The 23560-nt window shown below is 39.1% G+C and overlaps 2 protein-coding genes across 3 annotated transcripts in view; one reads left to right on the top strand and one right to left on the bottom strand.

Moving 5' to 3' along the window:
• The window catches only part of MCPH1 (microcephalin 1), a 131798-nt gene that overhangs the window by 31314 nt on the left and 76924 nt on the right, over positions 1 to 23560 (bottom strand).
• Positions 3893 to 23560, top strand: part of ANGPT2 (angiopoietin 2) — a 45488-nt gene continuing 25820 nt past the window's right edge. The window contains exon 1 of one of the 2 annotated variants that reach the window (XM_032104604.1): positions 3893 to 4367. In XM_032104604.1, the coding sequence (XP_031960495.1) occupies positions 4083 to 4367 (285 nt within the window). In that variant the 5' untranslated portion in view covers positions 3893 to 4082. The remainder of the gene's footprint in view (positions 4368 to 23560) is intronic. The other variant, XM_032104606.1, reaches the window with a different exon arrangement.

Raw genomic sequence — 23560 nt, 5'->3', positions numbered from 1 at the left:
TCGCTTTTTTATGGCATATATTGTATACACTTGGCTCTACAGCAAGCGGGAACTCACAGGCTAAAGCTATATTTTAGTTTACAGGAAAAATGTATCGCGAATGTAAATACAACACTCCATATCGACAGCAGAAATGAAAGATGAAGACAACAATGAACATGAAAGAAATACTGAGAGGATGACTAGTCTGAAATAAAACTTTTTACTCAGTTTCTGACATTTATAAGACTCCATGCCACATTATTTAAATTCCTCCCTACTTCAACATGTCTAACAAAGAAACGGTCCTTCTCATAACTGACAGGCACAGATCTTCTCAGTCATTCAGTTTTCAGAATAAGCCCTCCCCTTCAAGCAGACTTGTTAAAATGCCTCTAAGGCTCAGCGAAAAGGCTGTATTCAGGCATCTTCCTTCCTCTTCCTCAAATTTCAAGGACAAAAATGGATTTAACTTGCCTTACTTTTCACACCAGTTTTCTAAATTTAGCTGTTACTACTTTCTTTCCCCCTGAACTCTGACTGGCTTTGACTCCCTGGAGAGGCAGAGAAGACCACTTCCTCCTCCACAGCTGGGAAAGCTGCTCCCAAAGGGATAGAAAGGGTGAAGGATCACAATCAACTGCTCCAAAAGATGCACCAAATACGGCACTATGCTGTAGCGAAGGGTTAAAGGGATGTATATTTATTTCGTTGGCAAGGTGAACATTCACTAACTTTCCTGGACATTGGGAAAGAGCACTTCATTAAAGCAATATGAATCCTTTGGAGCCAGATGGGGAAACAGCAAAACCCTCTCTCAGTTATGTGTGTGTGTGGGGGTTGTATTCCAGTCACTGCCCCTACAGCCTGGGATTATCAATGAACGGTTGGGGAAAACATTACCATGGTGAACCTCAGGGTGTTACTCCAAGAGCTAGATGAGAAGCACAGTGAGTAGTAGCTAACTGGGGGTGCCTGCTGTGCTGGTAAGAGTATTCCATTAGGGGTTTGTTGTCACTTCTTAGAATGATACCTGTGCTTTCCATACCTTTTCCCTGAACTGCAGACAGCTGCTGCAGCAACTGGCCATTTACTCATTCATACATTCATTCATTCATTCATTCACAACAACAACAAAAAAACCAAGACACAAAAACCAAACCCAGCTTAAAACACAGTAAAAGGTGAACTTGTTTCTCTTTCCAGTATTCCTACAACCACAGTTCTCCCTAGTGGAGGCCCAGGATACAGCAAGGCTTCCTAGGCAGTCTCCAAATTCAGTTTTTGTCCTGGCCTCATTGCAGCACAAGGGCCTCCCAGGGTCATGCTTTGGCCTTTCATAAAGGAAAACAGACTCCAGTTCAAACCTTTAGAGACACTCCTCTCTCCTCAAAAACCCAGCAAAACTGAGCTGCCAGATTACAATGGTGATCTGACTCACTGGGGTGGCACACAGATGGCAAACTTTATAGCCATTCAAAAACTACTGATTTAATTAAGCCTCTCATGGAGATCCTATCTAATGAATTCTCAGCAGATTCTCTCTTAAATCTTGTATTTTATATGTGTTCAGTCCCTTGAATAGAGTTCTAATAATTAAAAAGAAAATGTCTAAAAGACTACACTGCTCAGTTTCATATTTTCATTTAATATCTAACAAAAGAATTAAAAAAAAATCCATGACAATATAATCAGAAAAATAAAGATTATCCTCCAGTTCTTCCTCATTAAGAGACAGATATGTTCAGGGCTGGAGCAATCTAATTTTCAGCACTACTCTGTTGAGCATAAGCACATAGTGGTGAAAGGCAGGATGACTAGTAAAATATGGCCCGATAATTTTTTGGGCTAGGTGTGCAAGGAAAACAGGGAACAGACCAATTTAAGGACAAACCGTAATGGGAAATTCCTATTTAACTTAGCAAATTAATTAAAGTACCCAAATAACAGAAGATACTGAATTGGAATGTCTGGTTAGATACCTAGAAATGCTTCACACAGTCTAGTGCATTAATTGAATGCTATATTCTTCATTGGATAACAGTAGGTTGGTCAAGTGTCTTGCAAAAGACTGTTATTCACATGGAATTAAACATTCTTTCAAAGACTTCAGTTCATTGAAAATTATAAATCAGTATACAACAAGTTGGAAACTTTGTTATCAATGCAAGTAGCTGTCATATTAATCTGCTTTCCTATTGCAATACAAAATTGAAGGGATGGAGAATGCATACTTCATATACCAAACCCTTCACATACATATATTTTGTTGCAAATAATCTTGACTCTTCCAAACATATTCTTCTGTTTCCTCTGGTTAGAAGAATGAACAACGGCATATGAATACTCCACAGGAAAAAATCTGACAAATTTGTTCCACTCATCACAGTCCAAATATAATCAGAATCTTTCTGGAATCCTCCAGAATTTAATTCTGGAGATTTTCCTTTCCAAAGGTAACTATGTAAAGAAAGATCAGCAGCTTCCAACAATCTAAAACATGAATTTTAACTGCTACAATTATTTTTGACAGCCCCTGAACGCAATTTCCATGATATAAAAATGTAAAGCCACATTAATACATTATATGAGATACAGCAAGTTGTGTAGGAGTCTGTCCTAAGAGATCATGAGACATGCTGGGATTTTCCTTGAATATGAGAAACTTTGGTCAGTAATTCATGTTAGTTTGACTAGCACGGCATTCCCTTTGTTTACTTTAATTAAGAAAAATCTATAGTTTCTAGATCCAGACCTAGCCAAAATCTCAGGCAGTCAGTATCCTATCATGCTGGTTTCAAGAAGACAACTTCTTCCTACAGAGAAGTAAACTTTTCCAAAATTTCAGTGGAATGGACTCTTTCCCAGGGTCTGGTTAGTTGGCTAGCAATTTTCCGCTTTTTCAAGATGACCGATCATTGCAGAGACCATGGGAGTTGGGAAGTAGGGGAAGCTCCTTTTTACTCTTACATATACATTTCAAATACTTTATTAGAATTTCCCCTCCCCTTTTATGGGTACTTCCCACTCCCAAGGGCACAGAACTAGGCTAGGGAGAACTAACAGGGTAATTCCTATTCAGCCATGCCACTTCCTGAGCCATGCCTTACTGCCACTGACTCTGGATCGTTTTTCCTCTTCCAGTACCAGCTGATTTGTGATTTCTAACTCTTTTATTAACATTAGCACTTCCAAAGTTAGCCATGTCATAAGACAAAAAAAGCCTTTAAAATAATAAATAAAAAGCTTGTAAATGCTTAACTCTTGAAAGACGTGCCTAAACATGAGTATTCATTTCAGAGATTCAGTAAAATACAAAGTCTGTGTTCAGCTGAAAACCCCTAATTACTGCTCCTCTTGCTCTCTTTGCGAGGACGTACCCAAGCCTGCTTTTGTATGCTTGGGACAGTGTCTTTCTTTGTAATTCCACAATGTATTACACACTAACTAAATTACATCTTGGTTCAGCACATTTTAAAGAAAATAAATTAAGAACAAACAAGCCCATAGACTTCTGTATGTAGGTAGGGGAAGGGAGGGGGTTCGAGGGGAAAGAGCTAAAAATGATTACGCAAATAATTTACTAGCATAGTTGGAGGCTATCGGAACTGATTGCTCTGTCTAGGAAACCCTTAATGAGAGCCGTACTGCAGGAATTCGCAGGGGTCCTGCCGCTGCCGGCTCCTCCCTGGGGTTTCCTCTCGCCGCCCCGCTCCCGCTAGCCGCTGTGCGGTGCCCCCCGGCACTGGCGAGCCCGGGAGGGAGGAGCGGCTCCGCTCCACATGTGTGCCTGCTCCTACCAACCCAGCTATAAGGGCAGGGGAGCGATTGACTCGGGTGGCTGCGCGGCGGGGGCGCGGCGCGGCGCAGGAAGGCAGCGGGCCAGGCGGGGCCGGCCGCAGCTGCTTCCCGCGCCTGACAGCCGCGGGCACGGCGCGGCAGCGGCCGCACCTCCGGCCCGCCGGGGGCACGCAGGCCAGCCCAGCCCTCGCCTGACGGCACATGGCAGCGGAGCGCTCGGCTGCGCCGCAGGTTAGCTAGGGCCGGGCTCTGGCCAGCGCACCCAGGCTCTCTAGGTCCGCCGAGTTACCGCAGGGATTAAAATGCAGCTGGCCGCCTGCTTCTTTTTGGGCTGCGGCATATTCTTAGCTTCAGGATACAACTCCTTCAGTAAGAGCATGGAGACGATAGGCAAGAAGCAGTACCAAGTTCAGCACGGGTCGTGCAGCTACACCTTCCTTCTGCCTGAGGCGGACAACTGCCGCTCCTCGACTCCGTACGTGTCCAACGCGGTGCAAAGGGATGCGCCTCTGGACTATGATGATTCAGTTCAAAGACTGCAGCTACTTGAGAACATCATGGAAAACAACACTCAGTGGCTAATGAAGGTAGGTTAATATAATTTCTATCCCAGAAACTTGACATCCTGTTATCTGTTTCAGTGTGACTTCTTTTTTTCCTTGAACAGTGCCTAAATTCACAGAGTGCATTGTCTAACCTAAATTCCTGAATTACCTTTCAATCAAAAGTTATTTTGAAGTCTGGGAACATAATTTTAACTAGAAAGGAAGAGTGAACTGCACAGTTCTGCAGAGAATGTGCTTTAAAGTTTGTCATTACATTTGAGTTGCTTGGACAAATTACACAGATGGACCGTGGGCATGTCTGAAGTTTCTGACATGCGAGAAGCATCTACTAATTTATAACTAACTGGCAAGGGCTATTTTAGCTCTATTTAAAGAACCTAGAATGTACCTTTATCTGAGTCATGCCTGAAAAATACTATCTGAAATGTGATTTCAAAACCTGGATGCAGAAATTAACCTATTAAACCCCACTAAAAAAAGAACTGTAGTTCCAGCAAAGACTGCAAGTCTGACTTGCAGTGAAATTAGCCTTGTGAAGTGATAGAATTTCAAGAAAATTCTTTAGCAGATATCCTTTGCATCTTGTAACATTTTCAGTGACATGTACAATATTCAAGGGAAAAATGGCTGGAAAATGTGCTGCAGATATCACAGAACTTCTTTTAGTGCAATTCCATTGGAACTAAGGGAAAATGACATGTTTATTGCCAAAGTGGCAACATCTGTACCTGAAAGAGCAGAAAAAAATTTTTACAGCATATATTCTTAGTATTACTGGAGAATTAATCTGATCACTATTTCACATTTTTATAGAAATTCATTTGATTCAAAATGCTATGCAGTTCAACAGATTTTGACTTAAAAAACCTTTATTTTGCTACTATTTGGAAAAGTGTGATAATATAGTCTAACTGCAGAGTATATTTATAAACAAACATTTATGTTTTGTACCAAGATGCCTATTTCCTAAGCAATAAATGTTTCGAGGACTTGGCATTGTATTTCCCAATAAGTGTTCCAGTGATGTCATAATGGTTTCTTCATAGCGAAAGAAATCTGTGTTGTGAATGGAGACAATTCAGTTTTTTACAATGAATAGTCATTTCATACATAGTTATAAAATAATTTTGTATTAGGGTTCACTACTCTCATCAGTTACAAAGTTACAGAACTCCTGTGATACAACCAATGAAACCCGCTGGCGAATTTGTCAGTGTTAAAAGTCACATTCCAGAACAAACAGTGCAGGGTTTTCATCAACCTGAAATGAGCCTTGAAGCTTAAATCCAAAATGCATACACTTGAAGGCTCCAGTGTGGAACTCTAAATCTCTCTTTAGATGTTTAGGATGCTTAACTTAGAGACACAAATAATGTCAGTTGAGTAGTTTTTGTTTTCTTAAGCAGGCAAACTTACTTTCCTTCACTTACTTACCTTTCTACTTATTAATTTACAATGCTCACCATTGTAATGTTAAGATGAAAATTAACAGATGTGCAATGTAGGATGAAAATCACACAATGTAGAACAGCCTAATTTACCCAGCTGCTAAGCAATTTCCTAACATAAATAGTAAAATCACACAACACTTCAGTCCTAAATGCCACTTAAGCAGACAAACACAGTATCATAAGTGACATCAGGTAAACAAATTCCAGCATCCTTATTTAGTAAAAACTATGCTTTTTCCTGTCAGTCCCTGGGAAATCAGTGCCAAGAGGAATAGAATAAGTATCTCTAACCCATTCTTTGGGGGATCAAAAGACAGATTCTGATTTACAAGACAGAGAAGTGTTTCTTGTATTTGAGCAAAGACTTCTAAATAAGATGCTTTAGAACAGCCTGTTTTTTTTTTTTCCCTAGCTCTTCCATAGCTAAACATCCTGTAAAATATCTGCTGTTTGCCTTTTTCACTATTTTAACACCTGCTCTCTATGCCATCTGTTTTGTTCACAAAGAGCCTCCAACAAAAAGTAGCTTTTCCTCAGATTTACTTTGCTAGAGACACCTGGTCTGCAAGTGAAGATAAAAAGCAAACAATAACCTTTAAAGCTGCTTACAGAGTTTACTTGTTGTTTTTATAAGGTCATTAATACACATTCTTAGGTTCATATTTCAACCTCCCAAAATATAATGCAAGGTCAGTCAATGTGGGGTGAAAAAATTGTATTTGCTTAATTTTTTAGTGTATGGAAAGTGTAATACAAGATTGCTTTTAAAAATAACCTGACATTTAGCTTCTCAGCAATTGCCCAAAAAACTTCATTAGGTCTTGATCTTTAAAATTTATTTTTGTTCTTTCAAGAGGCAGAACCTGTTTTGTTTTAAAGTTGTGTAAAATATACATTACAAACTTCAAGTGTGAATTAACCTTTAAACATTGTTCCTGAAATATTGCAAATCCCCAAACATTTTTACACACCTCCCCCTCTCCTGCCTTTAATCCATCAACTAAAGGAAACGTTCTGTTTCTGAATGAATACTGGGCTGTATGAATGGAACAGCATGGGAAGTGTGCGCTTCATCTGCTTAATGGGCAAACACAATGGGAAGAGAATGAGTTAGATATGTCCAGGTTCTTTTCTGATCTGCTCCTGCATAGGAAGCAGAAGACTTTTTTTCTACAGTTATTACAAATTGCTTCTTTATGAAAACACATTCTTTTCAATCTGAACTTTAATAATGCATTATGCCACTATTGCGTGTGCCATACATAAAACTGGAGAATGTCTTTTGAAAAGCAGATTATGTTTAAGCATTCAGATGACAAACTAGAACAAATTCCACCTAATCCACTCTTTAGCAGTAAGTCAGTAAGTGATACTGTGAAGCAAAGGCCAAAACCCTAGATCAGCTGTGCAGCAATATACCTGAAATGAACTTTCCTCTTTGACTTTTCCTATCTTGGGATCAATTTGTATACTGGTGTATGATTTTTTTTCTAACGTGTGTGTGAGCAGGGAGAATAAAGCTCTCAATAATAAAATTTTCAATTAACTTGAGACGATAGGAAGTTGGTATGCAGCTGAGATACAAGACTGGAAATTTTAAATATAGACATATATGTTGGCTATTATACTTGGGAACTTTTTATATAAAACACCAGGTTTTCAGATATTCCTAAAAGACAGGCAATCCCTTAGGGTCAACAATTAGACTACTTCTATCTGAAAAAATGACAGCTTTACCATTTGGATCACAACACTTGTACTCAAGGAACTGCATTTTTAAGATATTGAAATAACTTAATGTTGACTTGAATTTGCTTCTTAGTATATTGACTGGATCCTATGACTCAGGAGATATGACTGTCCAAAGCAATAGTGTAAAAGAAACAGGTCCTATTTTCTTAGTCTTTCCTGTTACAAACAGCTGAAAACAATGTATGATCAATTTGATGATAGCATCTGGAATACAGGTAATTTATTTCTAGTTTATCAGCAGATCAAAAGACTAGAAAATAAAAGTCTGTGTCAGGAGTCAACATTTAAATCAAAGACCAGGGCTTCATCCTGAGCCATCACAGCAGACTAGGAGGGGGATGCACTGCTGATAGAAATGCAGTATCTTTGGATACTCTTAACTGAGATTCATTTTCCCTTGTCTTGATACCCTGAAAAGTTATAATTATTGTTGTACTGAATGTCATTTGCCAAATACAAAAGGATACTTTGACATGCTGCCATCCAAAGCCCCAGCACACAATGGATAAGGACAACTATATTGAACAGTGTTGAATTTTGAAGTACGAAAGAGATGATTCTGACTCTGAATCCTGCATTCCTTTCTTAAGTAATGCATCTATTTTTACTTATTGTGAAAATTCTTGTTTCTGTCTATCAACAATGTATTTGCTAAGCAAAAGAATACTGGCAGGACTCAAAAGAAAATACTTTCTTACTTTCAGATTGGTATGTTACCAGTTAAAGTTTCCACACTACTCTGGATGATATAATTACACAGTTTATTGTTGTATCTCCTGTAGGTAAATTTCAGTTAAAGGATTTGAAATGATTCTTTTGCCTGTGTTTAAAAACTGTGTTGTAGAGACCATTTCTGCATCATTCTGCAAATACCAAATTGGTGATACAGGTATGAAATTGTACAAAATCAACAAAGAAGATGAGATTTTCTTGCACGGATCTACAAGACAAAATCGAAATAGAGGATTCAACTTCTCCAAGATGTTTTCAGTAAAAAAATGTGATAAATAGAGGCTTGTTTTACAGAACCAGTCTCTTGCTAGCATTCAAGATATATTTTCCTGTGCTTTGTTTGTTATTAACATGATCATAAACTTGTCATCTTTGACTGGTCCAAACAGCAAACTGGGAGATTTTCTCCATCAATTATTGACATTAAGTGCTTGATTTCCTTTTTTTATTTCTTTCTTTTCTTTTTCTTTTCTTCCTTCAAGTGTACTATAGGAAATTAGCTTGAAGATGCTTGAATTGCCAGTTTCCAGTCCTTTTTGTTTGCATACCCACTTAATACATGGAATTTAACAGCATAACCATTGGAATATCTTTGATACTTTGTCAGAGAGACTGAAGTTGAGAATGGTGTTTCTTTTACAGACAATTATTGTTACTGCTCCTTTTTCCTTGTTGTAGCGGGTTGAGTTCGAAACCGGGCGGAAACACCAATTAAATGTAGTGGTTTTGATTCAAAATATCCATTATTTACTTATTTTCCTTCTGTGAGATAAGAATTAGGAGAAAAGCAAAGCAGGCACAAACCTTAAACAGTTGCAGTACAATGAAAGAGCTTTATTACTAACAGAATTAAAAGTAAAGAGAAAACAACGAAACAAAATTAAAGTAAATTCCCCCCCCCCCCCCCTTTCCAGCACTTCTCTCCTTTTATCCAGCTCACACAAGGGATAACAGAACATGGGATGTTAGTCAGTGTTGCAGTTCTTGAAAAGTCTTTCTCTTATGCTTAAGGAAGAAAAGGTTTTCCTTCAGTTGCACGTGGTTCCCAAACTGCCACCAACAGCACACCCGCCCGGAAACAAACAGTCTGCTGTGTGTAGAACATCTCTTCCATGAAGAATTTCACAGTTCTTTCATACTACAAAACATGGGCCATCACATGGGGTTATTCATCTTTTTAAGGATAAGTTATTTTGGCCTGCACACAGAGGCTTTTCTTCGCCACAAGTCTCTAACAGCCTCTCACTACTTCTATATAGCCTGGCATAGGCACTCTTCACAAACTTCATAGGCACACGAGGATACTCCATCCCCCCATGTTCTTCAAATGGATTAAAGAGACAAACAGTTTGTGGTATTACGGTTTCTTACCACGGCATGCAAGAAGGTTTCTTTTAAGCTGCGCGCCAGAATCGCGGCACCGCCCTCTTCTCTCCTGTCGCCATTTCCAGCTCCGTCCCACGTGACTCACTTCTCTTTCTCTCTGACTCTGAAACCGCCATGTTGAAGGGTGTTCTTGTTCGGGCTTTACGGTGGGGAAAGCCTCGCTCCCTCTGTGCTGCTGGCTGCACGGTGTCCTCTTCAGTTCAGCATGAAGTGTGCTGGCTGCAGACAGGAGGCTCTGCCGGCTCCCGCTGGCTCCGCCGGCTCCGCATGGAGAGGAGAGGGACCCGCCTGTCCCCAGAAGCTGCGCTGGATGGGTTTAGCTGTGAGCAGTCCATGGCTGGTTTTAGCTGCCTGCGGCTCTGGGACAGTCCCCCCCAGCGACCCAGGGTCCGTGCCGTGGTGCTGAGAAAGGGGGAAAGGGGCAGTGGCCCCGGCCCGGCCCAGCGGGGCCGGGAGGCTCGGAGCCCCCCCACCTTCCAGCAGGCGAGCTCCGACCAAAAAGGGGAAGTCCCGCCTTTCTGTGCGGTTTAAATATGTAAATTGTGAGAAGCGTAATTGGTCTTAAAGACTGTCCATCAACTCAGGGTCAACCCAACACATTCCACCCCTCGCTTCTTAAAATTTACATATCCAAAAGTTACTTAAAATAGCAAAACCAGAGCTAAAAGAAAACAAATTCCATAAACCTCCACCCCTAGAATTTTTACCACTACTACAAAGCAAATTTCTTCTATTATTCTACTTAATGTTATAACTTTCTACTTGCTCTGCTTATTATTTTCTCCTAATTAATCTTCATCTCACAGCGCTCATTAATTGCCCGCATTCTCCACCATTGATGTAGCGCGTTGAGTTCGAAACCGGGCGGAAACACCAATTAAATGTAGTGGTTTTGATTCAAAATATCCATTATTTACTTATTTTCCTTCTGTGAGATAAGAATTAGGAGAAAAGCAAAGCAGGCACAAACCTTAAACAGTTGCAGTACAATGAAAGAGCTTTATTACTAACAGAATTAAAAGTAAAGAGAAAACAACGAAACAAAATTAAAGTAAATTCCCCCCCCCCCCCCCTTTCCAGCACTTCTCTCCTTTTATCCAGCTCACACAAGGGATAACAGAACATGGGATGTTAGTCAGTGTTGCAGTTCTTGAAAAGTCTTTCTCTTATGCTTAAGGAAGAAAAGGTTTTCCTTCAGTTGCACGTGGTTCCCAAACTGCCACCAACAGCACACCCGCCCGGAAACAAACAGTCTGCTGTGTGTAGAACATCTCTTCCATGAAGAATTTCACAGTTCTTTCATACTACAAAACATGGGCCATCACATGGGGTTATTCATCTTTTTAAGGATAAGTTATTTTGGCCTGCACACAGAGGCTTTTCTTCGCCACAAGTCTCTAACAGCCTCTCACTACTTCTATATAGCCTGGCATAGGCACTCTTCACAAACTTCATAGGCACACGAGGATACTCCATCCCCCCATGTTCTTCAAATGGATTAAAGAGACAAACAGTTTGTGGTATTACGGTTTCTTACCACGGCATGCAAGAAGGTTTCTTTTAAGCTGCGCGCCAGAATCGCGGCACCGCCCTCTTCTCTCCTGTCGCCATTTCCAGCTCCGTCCCACGTGACTCACTTCTCTTTCTCTCTGACTCTGAAACCGCCATGTTGAAGGGTGTTCTTGTTTGGGCTTTACGGTGGGGAAAGCCTCGCTCCCTCTGTGCTGCTGGCTGCACGGTGTCCTCTTCAGTTCAGCACGAAGTGTGCTGGCTGCAGACAGGAGGCTCTGCCGGCTCCCGCTGGCTCCGCCGGCTCCGCATGGAGAGGAGAGGGACCCGCCTGTCCCCAGAAGCTGCGCTGGATGGGTTTAGCTGTGAGCAGTCCATGGCTGGTTTTAGCTGCCTGCGGCTCTGGGACAGTCCCCCCCAGCGACCCAGGGTCCGTGCCGTGGTGCTGAGAAAGGGGGAAAGGGGCAGTGGCCCCGGCCCGGCCCAGCGGGGCCGGGAGGCTCGGAGCCCCCCGCACCTTCCAGCAGGCGAGCTCCGACCAAAAGGGGAAGTCCCGCCTTTCTGTGCGGTTTAAATATGTAAATTGTGAGAAGCGTAATTAGTCTTAAAGACTGTCCATCAACTCAGGGTCAACCCAACACACTTGTTAATTATGAAAAAAAATCAGTAATTTGCATCTCACCTTAATTTACCAAGTAAAATAGTATCACTTGCTTGATTCCTAAGCTATCATGTATGTATTGCTTAGAATGGAAGTTACCCTAAAAGACACAGATACCTGTTTCTAACCTTCAAAATATGACAGCTAGTACCTTTAGTGACTGTTTAATACGGTCTTTTACATACTACAGTACTTGCTTTTGAAAATGTACCATATTCTTTGATTTACAATATTAATCAGCTTAGTTAACCATTATTTTTTAACAACTTTTTACATACTTTAATGCAAGAACCTCCTGCTGCATCTGTCATTTCATGGGCTTCTACACAGCTTTGGCTGAAAGCCAGGGTGGGGGCAAAGTAAGATGGTCTTCCCCCACTATTATTATAGGGCTAGACATGCAAAATATTGCCAACTGATTTAGAAAACACAGTCTTATATCTTACATTAGTGTCTACAACAGAGAGGTGCCACTCTTGGATCTTTGGAACTTTGCAAACCCAGAGTTTCATCAGGTGCCTCAGTCTATATTAATTAGCTTCCTAGAGTAAGTTCAATCAGCCTTTTCAGCCTGAGAGAGACAAATAGAGGAATGGAAAACTTAACAGAAACCCTCTTGGAAGACGCAGATTTATCAGCATTGCTGAAGAACTTACAAAAGCTGGCATGCTGTATGGCTCTCATCCTGACATACTGCTTTAGCACTGAAGTTTGTAGGTCTCAGAATCCAGAGACAATAGGTAGAAGGTAGAACTGTGGACTAGACTGCAAATACTATATGAATATACAGATAACCATTATGCTTCCCACTTGTTAAAAAACAGCTTGAGTACAAGAGTCAAATCAGGATTGATGGCTTTTCCATAAGACTTTGGTGTCTTCCTATTCCCACATCCTGACAGAATCATAGAATTGCAGACTGGCTTGGTTTGGAAGGGATTTTCAGAGATCATCTAGTTCCAACCCCTCTGCTGTGGGCAGGGCCATCTTGCAGATCAAGTTGCTCAAAGCCCTATCCAGCCAAACCTTGAACACTTCCAGGGATGGGGCGTCCACAACTTCCCAAGGCAGCCTGTTTCAGCATGTCACCACTCCTACTGTTAAAAAAAAAAAAAAAAAATTCTTCCTGGAAGTGGAGATGCAAGTTGTACTTCAGAGATAAATGGTTCTAGCATCTAGTTAACGTGTTAAAATACTAGTTAAGATACTAATAGGAACCTTGAAGATACCTGTACAGAGACTGCACAAGGGAAAATAGGAGAAGATGGCTCTTAAAAAAAAAAAAAAAAATTCATGCATATACTAGTACCTGAAACAAGGATGTCATGCACAGAAAATATTTTGGTAGTCCAAATGCACCCTAGGAACTATCTCACTGGTAATAACAGTGAAAACAATGTGTCAGTGGACTATAAGTATCACTAGATCCTTCAAGAAAAGGAGAGTTTCTATGGCACTGAATAAGAAGTTTCAGAAATAAGCACTGAATTTTATCTGCCATTTTATTATTTGAATTTCTCAGACTAGCAAAATAAAAACTAGCGGTGGGAAAATAATAGGAACCTCAGGTAATTTAAAAAGGCAAAACATCTGGGGAGAGAAAAAGTATAGCTCAGTAATTTAATACCTGAAAATGCTTTAAAGATATGCACATTATACAGCGTTAAACCAAATAACCTAATACACACAGTAAGTTAAAAAGTACTTTACAACTGGAAGTACCGTGATCATTTCATTTCCTTGACCAGATATATTTCTAGGAAATGGGACAGAGGAAAAAAGAATTTTACTTACTCCCTAGTGAGAATAAAAAATACTTTTTGGTGAAGCTGATGTCTATTCCAAGTAAACAAAGCTCAGAGGAGACGTTAAAGAATTCTTCAGGTTACAAAATCCAGATCTATGTTTTGTACAAAAAAAATCCCACACCTAGATGGTTCTGCAAACACTCACTGTGTCAGTTTTTAAGCTGCCTAGGGAAAGACATTACTACTCCTTAAAAGCTTTTTTAAAAAAAGTTCTTACTTTGATCCAAGTAATTACTGAAAATCCTGTTAGTTTTTATCTGTTTATGGAACAGGTTAACCCTAAAATTAAGATGTTATTTACAAAGCTCAGCAAATGTATCCTACAATTTGTATGATTAAATGATATCTATCTGTTTTCTTTCCAACTTCCAGCACATTATGGCTTAGTCTGAAGAGAGGGAGCAGGAAACTACAGGAACTTTTCTGCTGTCTTTATACTGCCCATATGAAGCTTTATCAGTTTAGCTAACAATCTTCCCGGGGCCTACTAAGGTCATAAAAAAGTCTTACAACTAAAAAGGGAAGGCTGATAGAATATGCAATCCTCTGTCTGTTAACTTCTCTCTCTGTTAATAAAAGTATGGATGGAAATCTAGTTTTCTTCACAGCTACACTATTCACAGAAGCTGTAAGGAAATGTTTCCTCTGTAGAAGAGCAAATACTTCAGAATTCTTAGATGGCAGCAACTTTTTTTCCAATTCAGCTGTCTCTAGAGATTTCTTGTTAAACCCAAGCAGCATGCAAGTGTCCAAGCTTTGCTCAAACTCCCTTTAATACTGTAGGGAAAAAAATGATCTTTTTAGTTTTATACTTGTATTTAGGTCTCAAGCCTCATGATAGAGTTTTAAAATAAAAACCCCAACTATACAGAGTTCCTTTACCCTCTGGGAAACAACATGTCAAATTTCTCTCATTGATTTTGCTCAGGTATTCAAATCAGTGTGTTATGGTAACACAACTGAGAGCTTAACAAACTATTTTATCGAACAGCTAGCTACAATGACTTAAATAATAACTTTCCAAAAGGGGGAAAAAAAGCCTTGCTTGATTTATTACACCTCTCTCAATATTAGCAAATGAAATTCTTTTAATAGGCATTCAATTTTTAGACTGTATAGCATCTTTTAGTAATAGAATTATCAAGAGATGGAAACTAGCTCTGTGCATTTCAAAAGCTGTACTAAAGCATTGATGAGGACCAGAGTAGTTCAGTATAAAATCAAAACTATCGTGTTAGAGCATTCCAGTGTGGTACAGCATAATCACTCAAACAACTGCCATAATTTGTGTACTTCAGAAGCAATATTTTAGTATGTTTTTTTGAATAAACTGTTTGTCAAAACCACAGGAAAGCACACTAAGCAAATGTTTGATCTTTATCACTCCACTTAAAAGAACTTTTTGATGGGGAGAAAATCTAAAAGTTCTCATCTTTGGAGAAAATAATTGTATCCACTTAAAAATAGTAGGATCTTGTGAAAATCTCTAGTATAAAAATGACTGAGCAGTGTCTTAAGCCCTGTGCAAACAACAGCTCTGCAGACCTGTTCATTCTCACGCTGCAGGCACTAAGAGTCATTCACCTCCTGCACTCACAGTATCAGCTTCATCGCTATGCTTGCTTTTTGGTTCAGGCCTGCACCTGATGTGCGTGATCCTGGAAGGAAAAAGCCTCTTTGTTCCATTCTGTCAGGGTGTGGGAATGGGGAGACACCCAGCTAACTGGAAAGGACATTTCCTGGGCAATAGCTGTAGCCCCCATAGCAGCTCCCCCACACATGGTGTGACATCCGTGTGCCGCAGGGCTGCTGCTCATCATGTGACCTGATGTGAGGTACCTGAGTAAGCTGAGAGGTTTAATTTTGATCCCAGCCACCTAAAAATTTTAGTTCTGTCTTCCTTGACAGAACTTGTAGGCATCATGTTATGACACGTTATATACTTGCTTTAGGTTGTTTCCCATGAACTACATTATGTTCTATGCAACAATTTTCCTCATTTTCCATTTACAAGGTGTAACTACCTGCAAGATACTAGTTCAAACCCACAGTTTCAGAATGCAATATAAACCAGCAGCTTAAGGAGAATATGCCATTCAGCCAAGAAGCAATAGCCTCATTTTTCCAGGGTATCAGCTGTCAACTGACAATTTCAGCTGTGCAAAGTGTTAACATTCAAACACCAAAAAGCTGCAGATCAAGACTGAAATACACATAGTAATGGAAAACGCACTTGCCATACTTCAAATTGCATTAACAAGTACCCTGTCCATTCAGATGTTTTCTTACTCAAGAAAATACCCTGGTGAAGACCTAATGAAAAAACTTCCATATTTTTGCTTTTCTTTTCAGAACGATGTTTTACAAACAGGGTAATTTAACTATTCAAATGAAACACTAGTTTCCAGTTTCTTAGTACAACTTAAAAAATGGATAAAGTAGGCAAAAGACAGCTTAAGTGAATAAGTAAAAAATAAAAAAAATCTTGTGTTTTTCTGCTTCTAAGGAATTGACTTTAAAAACCCCTAAGCTTCCTTGCATGAGGTCTGAACTTTGACCATATTAACTATCCCTGTGTTTTCACTTATGTTAAACTGTCATCCTGATGCCACATTTTCTGTCTGATATAAAATTTGCCTATAAAGTAATAGTAAATTAAAAAACCCTATTGTAACTGCTACTGGAACCTAGCTGGGAATGTTTTCTGAAAACTACTCTGACATGATGAAACAAAGTTCAAATAACTAGAAAGTAAGCTCATAGACTAATAACCTAGCCCTTACAAAGACTATAAACTGCAACAAATATAAACAATCTGACCCTGTTGAAATCTTAGCACATACAAGCAAGGATTCTGACAACTACAGTTTACCAGCTAGGGAAGAAAGTTTAAATAGGGTTAAAAATACCCTAATTTTTTCCCCTGACACATAAGTTTATTTGACTTGACTCTAGAAAAACCTTAGCCATGTCTTGAGTTCAGCTTCTTTGTTATGGTAAACTTTATTATTTAAAAAAGGCTCTGAGGACAGCATACAAAAACCTAGCTCTGCTCCAAACAAGTAGAAAAATTCCCACTGACTTCTTAGTGAAACTAAAAATACTCAGTTTCACTAAGTAAGTATTAATAAAAAAAAATATTGAAAAAGTATTTGAAGTTGATAATGGAGTACACTAGTAAATCAGATGTCTGCTTTAAGGCTTATTCCATGTGGACTACCTCTAACTATGTGAAGATGCTATTGGAATAGAAAAATGAGTAATAATTTTCATCACAAGGAAATAAACATTTTCCTGTTCTTGTCCCTCTCTAGTCCATGTGGGAGTAACATCTCCCAAGAGTCTTATCCAGTCAAGTCCTTTGCACTTACCATTTTCCTCAGTGAATTTTCTCCCAACTTCACAGTGTTTTTAAACTTCAAGCAAACTAGAGAATTCATTCCCTCAGCTAGCTTTAAGAACAGCCTTCCAGTCCCCTTTTACAGCTTATTGTCATTAAGAATTCCTATCCCTGATACATCCACTTTTAAAATTCTGCTCACAGAGATTCATTTCCTTTCTTTCCTTCTGTTAAAGTTATGTGGCTTCCTAGATGTCCCTTTCCTCTATATTCGTTCTCATTCAGAATTCTCAGTGCTGGATTCTTTTGTCCTTATAGCTAAATTTGTTTTTAACCTTCTGTGCATACTTTCCTGCGTATTCACAGAACCGTAGAATGGTTTTGGTTGGAAGGGACCTATAAAGTTATCTAGCTTCAACTCCCCTGCTGTAGGCAGGGACAACTTCCACTAGACCAGGTCACTCAGAGCTCCATGCAGCCTGGGGTTGAACACTTCCAGGAATGGTGTGTCCACAACTTCTCTGGGCAACCTGTGCCAGTGCCTCACTACCCTCACTGTAAAGAATTTCTTCCTAATGTCTAATCTAAACCTACTCTCTTTCAGTTTAAGGCCATTCCCTCTTGTCCTGTCACTGTCCATGTGAAAAAGTCCCTCTTCAGCTTTCTCATAAGCCCCATTTAGGCACTGGAAATGTGCTCTAAGGTGTCCCAAAACCTTCTCTTCTCCAGACTGAAAAATCCCAACTGTCTCAACCTGTCTTCACAGGAGAGGTGCTTCAGCCATGGGATCATCTTTGTGGCCTTCCTCTGGACCCGATCAAATCCCTTCTAATGCTGTGGAACCCAGGGCTGGATGTAGCACTCCAGGTGGGGTGTCTCCAGAGCAGAGTAGAGGGGCAGAATCCCCTCCCTTGCCACGTTCTTTGGATGCAGCCCAGGATACATTTGGCTTTCTGGCCTGTGAGAACACATTGCTGGGGCATGTTCAGCCTCTCCTCCACCAGCACCCCTAAGTCCTTCTTGTCAGGGCTGCTCTCAATCCCTTCACCACCCAGCCTGTGCTTATGCTTGGGATTACCCTGACCCAGGTTCAGGACCTTGCACTTGGCCTTACTGAAATTTATGATGTTTGCATGGGCCCACCTCTCAAATCTAAGACAGACAACTTCCTTTTCTGCCTAGGTGCATATAGTATCAATGTCATTGTACTTTCTCCATTGCTAATGTGCTTAGTCATCTTGACAGCAGAGTTTTACATCCAAGAGAGTCTCTGGAAAGTGTATTTAAAAGTCTCCCTCTTCAGTGGCCCTTCTTGCTAGATCTTGACAGACAGGGAAGAGTGTCCTCTCATAAAATACCCATCCTATAATGTATAGCTTTGGTTCTCAGCCATTCTTTCTGAGAGTTTCTCCTCTTCTCTTATGGTTAATGCCAGTAGCATCATTTGTTTTGAGAGGATCTGGATTTAGGTCTTCATAGAAGACTGGCAGCTGCCTGGTGTCAGGCTTTCAGGAGCACTGACTGGAGCTCAGCTCAAGAGGTGACTCCATCACTACCTGAATGCTCAGGGGGTACCAGAGACAAAGATGAAATTTTGGAAGCAATGGATGGAAAGACTTGTCATCTTGTTTCTGTTCCAAAAAATGAAACTACCTGCTTTTAGATGGATAATTCCAGCTATTGAGACAAAAAAAAGTATTTTAAATAAGGATTACATAATTTTTTTTTTTCTGCATCACACACTACATTTTGTTTCTGCAATATGCTGCCTATATGTTCTGATCTTGCTTCCAGATATTTTTGTTTGCCCACTTTTAACACAGTAGCTTTCTGTTTTATCTTTCAAGCATGGAATTTCTCAGAAGCTTTTGCATTAAAGACCCTTAACTGGGCTAATGGAACAGTTCAGAGAAATAAATAAACAGCATTTGACAAGAACATACAAGGATGCTCATTTTTTTAACTAAGCAGAGGTGACCACATGAGCTTCTCTTATTTCAGGGAGCCTTTCGTGATTTCTGTAGTCACAGTTAAGGCCAGTTTGGTTTTTGGGTCCTGCTTCTCCCGCCCAGTGTTTTGGAAACCTTTGGGAAGTTCTCTGAAAGGTTTGGTCCAGCAAGTGAGGAATTTTTAAGCTGGTGATGTAAATGTAGCAGCTAGACACCCCACCTCCCCAGTCCATATAACATATTATCAATGGAAACAGTAGTGAGAAAGATCAGCACGTCTTAAAAAAAGAGCTATAGTACTTGAGCAGAAATTACTTTCTTTTCCCCCTCTCCAAAATCAGTGAACGGGTTCTCAGTAAAGAAATTTAGTCCTTCAAGACTGAATACAGCAGCTGACATGTGCTTCCCCAAAGTCTTAAGCATTCAAAATTTGTCAGGCCTTCAGCTGAAATGACTGGTTGTCACTTGGTAGCATCATTGAGGCTTCTTCTACGAGAAAAAGGTCTTATAAAAGCTCAATAAACTATAATTAGATGCCAGTATATTGCAAAGTTTAAGAACTACTTAAAATGCTTTCAGTTTCCTTAACCCATGAACTTAAAAAAAAAAATCTAATTTTTGTCATGCTGAAAGATGCTCTGTGAACACAGCTTTGAAACTGGAGACACTCAGTTTTATAGCTTACAAAATGGACTAATTGTGTACCATAGCTTCCTAACTAGTTTGATCCTTGAATTCCAAATCATTCTTCCTTCTGGTTGGAAATGGAATGCAAGATGACTGCTTCCCTAGAAAGCAATGCTGAGAATGAACTGTAAATGCCTAGCTCTTTTTCACTTCCCCAATAACATGTTTTGAGAAGTGGAATTTGCTTCATATTTCGTCAAAAACTTGAAATCTGATTTGCTTCACCACATCATGAGCTATTCTCTAAAATAGACTGTCCAGTTGAAAGAAGAGTAAAAAACCACGTGATATTGTAAGTTGAGATAAAAAAGATAAATGGCTTTAACTGTGACAGATACATTTGCTAAATATTTTGTAAAGTTTATGAGGCTACATGGACAATGTTTTTCATGAAAAATGTCACCAGCATATCTGAGAATAATTTTATTTCAGCTGCCTATTACTCAGTGGAATGGAAAAAATACATAAATGAGAAAGTATTATTGAGATCTGGGATAGCAAGTGTTTATTCAGATGTCATCTTTGTAGGGCAGAATCTCGTCCTTACACTGATGTTGTATAGTCCTGATTCCCTAATGGCAGCATGCAAGTCCAAAATCTGATTGAAAACATGTAGGCTTATCTCCAGAAAGTTTGGATATTCGATTTGTGAAATTATAGTGATACCATGAAGATTTTTGCCTTTTCTTTTATACCCCTGTTATACCTTTTTACAACTTCTGTATTCCTAGTGCTTTTTGCCTACATTCTTGGACTTGTTTGTCAAGCTAAGAGACTAAACATTTTAGAAGCTTCGTAGTTAGGGATCAGTGTGCCTCAGACCCCAAGGTCCTCTCCAGAACACATTCTGTAAACCAAGATAGAACCATCCAGGGGAAGGTTCCTTGGGGAGGGGGGCTCACTTGAGCCTCTCATTGGGGTATCTTTGATAGATATGCTAATTAGTAAGACCTATAATGTTATACCCAATGCTGGGGGGGGATAGACTCTGGGGGGTGCATCTCAATGCACATGACCTGGATGTGTGCACCTAAGGATCCTTAAAATAAATCCCAAGGTAAAATCCCTTTTCCCCTTCTAACCGTGTCTGACTCTTGATTTTAAGACCAGGAAAAGGCATCAATAGCACAATGCCATAACATAGTATTTAAAATTTAAATATTGATTAGCAGTATTTCCTATACTGTTTATAAATAAGGAATCCTAATTTTGAGTATTGGTGGCTTGTTGTGTATAATGAAGAATATTTATATGCATTTCAGTGAATGGCAGAAGCATCACCGGCTTCTTGTCTTCCTGGCTGCAGCGCTACTGAACTTCGGGAAAACGCCATTCATGACTCACACTATTTATTTATTTATTCTTTATTTTTAGACTAATGGGAACTTTATGAATTCCTTCCCTGATTTTGAAGAGAAATACCACTTAGCTATGATCCTGAAAAATGGCGATCCAGAATCTTAAATTACCGCCTTAATGAACAGCCTTAACTCTTAATGAGTATGGGTAATTACCAAATGATTGATTTTAATTTTGAAGCTACTCTTGCTAAATTTTGGTTTTTTAAAATTATTTACTTAGCTATATAGAAATTCACACTGTTAAGCTGTTTGTCAAGTTGACTATTTAGTTTCCATTAACAGCGTTTTTTTGAAAAGAGTATTTTTCATTTGCAGTTTAATGTACAACTCCCTAAAAATGCACCACAGAAAGTACATGCATCATATATAGTACAAAGAACCCACTCACATCATCCTCCAAATGACAAAACACATGTGGAGGTAGGAAAGCAGTAGTGTAGTATTAGGTGTACAAAATAAGCTCAGTGTCTGGAATGGTGGGAGATCAACTCTACGACAGCCTTTGGGAGTGTTTCAGCTGTCAGAGTCTCTTCCCTTTTCATATGTGCTCCTTTGCTTTTTCTACATCATCACTTGGATTTTAACATTCATAGTTAGTTCAAAACATACAGTAGAAAGTACAATCATGGTGTAATAACTTTTAGAATTAGGTACAAAGTACTTCCATTCAAGAACACAGAATGAAAGTCATTCTTCATAAATATTTGCATAGAAAATGAAGACATTTAATACATTTTGCTTCATGTTATATTAATGAAAATTTAGTTTTTATTTAAATACAGTTTTGCCAGTAAAGGAGGGGGGGAATTTTTTCTTCTGCTAGCAAGTATAAATTATAAAAATTCCTCTAAATGTAATGTAATCAGACAGGAGAATAAGTTGGTAAGCTTCCAGTTAGTGCACAAGTGTCCCTACCAGAACCATCTGCATATCATTTACTTTAAAGTCTGTATTTACTATTTTAAGGGTTAGCATTTAAATTTTCAGTATTTTATTACACAATTTTAGCTTGAATATTTTCCAGTAAATCACAGCTCACTTCCAGATAGCATTCATTTATGCTGTTACTTTCACCTTTTGTTTGCTGAGAGGAAAATGAGATAAGAGAAAAATCTTAGCCGGAGGTCTGGACAGGCAGACATGTTTGATGGGGCATGTAGGAATCTAATAGCGTAGAGACATCTCAGGCATTCCCATATACATTCCCAAAAGATTTTTTTCCCTCCCTTGAGAAACAACTTGTAGACCATCGGGACTTCCTGCTCTAGGGGAAAAAAAAAGGCGATTTTAAATGTCTCTTTTTGAGACATGATTCCTTTTTATTTCTGCAGTGTACTGATAAGCTCCTAAAATTGATACCTTACTTCCAGAAAACATGGAGAAATAAATTATTTTATTAAAAGCTGATTTAAAATAGCTTAAGGTCTGATTGATGGGGATTGATGCAATGCCCTTAAAAATGTGTTCCCTTAGGTCTGTCAAGATAAATGACTCTTGGAAAGGGTAGTCATTCTTCTATTTCCATTCTGACTTTAAGCAGTAGCAACATTGACAGACTGAACATAAGTATGAAAAGCTATTTTAAAAAGAACAAAACTGTCTGCAAAATTGAAATTTTGACAGTATTTTGCCTTCATAACACCAATACATTATAGGGATGTGGAAACACAAATACAGGTGCACATGGAGCACCTGGCAATATGGTTACATACATGCACATTAAGGAGCATGGGTAGCATATGTATGTCGGTAAAATACTACATACTGCCTATGTGAACTGCTGTGATTGAGACAGTGTTTTCTTCTTTTTTAAAGACTACATTACATTTCACTGTTACCCATGTCCAGTAGGATCCAAGGTGGCTCATCCCAAGAAAACCCTTCTAAATGTACAGGCTTCAATTATACTACAAGAAACAATTTAAATATTTAGTATTTTAATTGAAAATTAAGTCTGTTAAAATAGTCTTTGAAAAAACTATATTTTTGTCTTTATATTAAAAAATGTATCTGTGAATGAGAAACTTAAGTCTTTTGTGGCATATAAGGATAACCTTTTACAGTCAGAAAACTGCACATTGGCACAACATTTGAAAAAAAATGTTCCAAATTATGGGCTAAATTCTACTTCAGATGACTTATGAAGAAATCAGATATGGCCATAATCCAAAGAACACTGCCACTCTGAAAAATGGGCAGGACAACTAAGACCAAGCATTACTAGGTTAAAGATACCTGAAGACATCTGGAGTATAAGAAGCAGGAAGCATCTATAGAAGTATAGAAGTATCTACACTCTGAAAAAGTATTCCCAAAGGAACTAATGAGACTCAACAGTTTTCTTACTTTTTCCTGTTACTAAAACTAAGCAAATCTGATTATGGATGCTTAAGTACCTTTTCCATTTTGCTCACTTCTGTGTGTATAATGAACATCTTAGTGCATAAAGTACCAGGATGATGATCACAGGTATTGGAAGGGCTAATTAAACTCCAATGGTTTAAATTTGCTAAGGTAAGTTTTGAATAAAGCACAGGACATTTTTATTAGGGATGTGAGAACCATAACTCAAAGCTTT

The sequence above is a fragment of the Corvus moneduloides genome, chromosome 3, assembly GCF_009650955.1.
Source record: "Corvus moneduloides isolate bCorMon1 chromosome 3, bCorMon1.pri, whole genome shotgun sequence".
NCBI classification, from domain to species: domain Eukaryota; kingdom Metazoa; phylum Chordata; class Aves; order Passeriformes; family Corvidae; genus Corvus; species Corvus moneduloides.
This window is presented reverse-complemented; position numbering and strand designations above follow the sequence as displayed.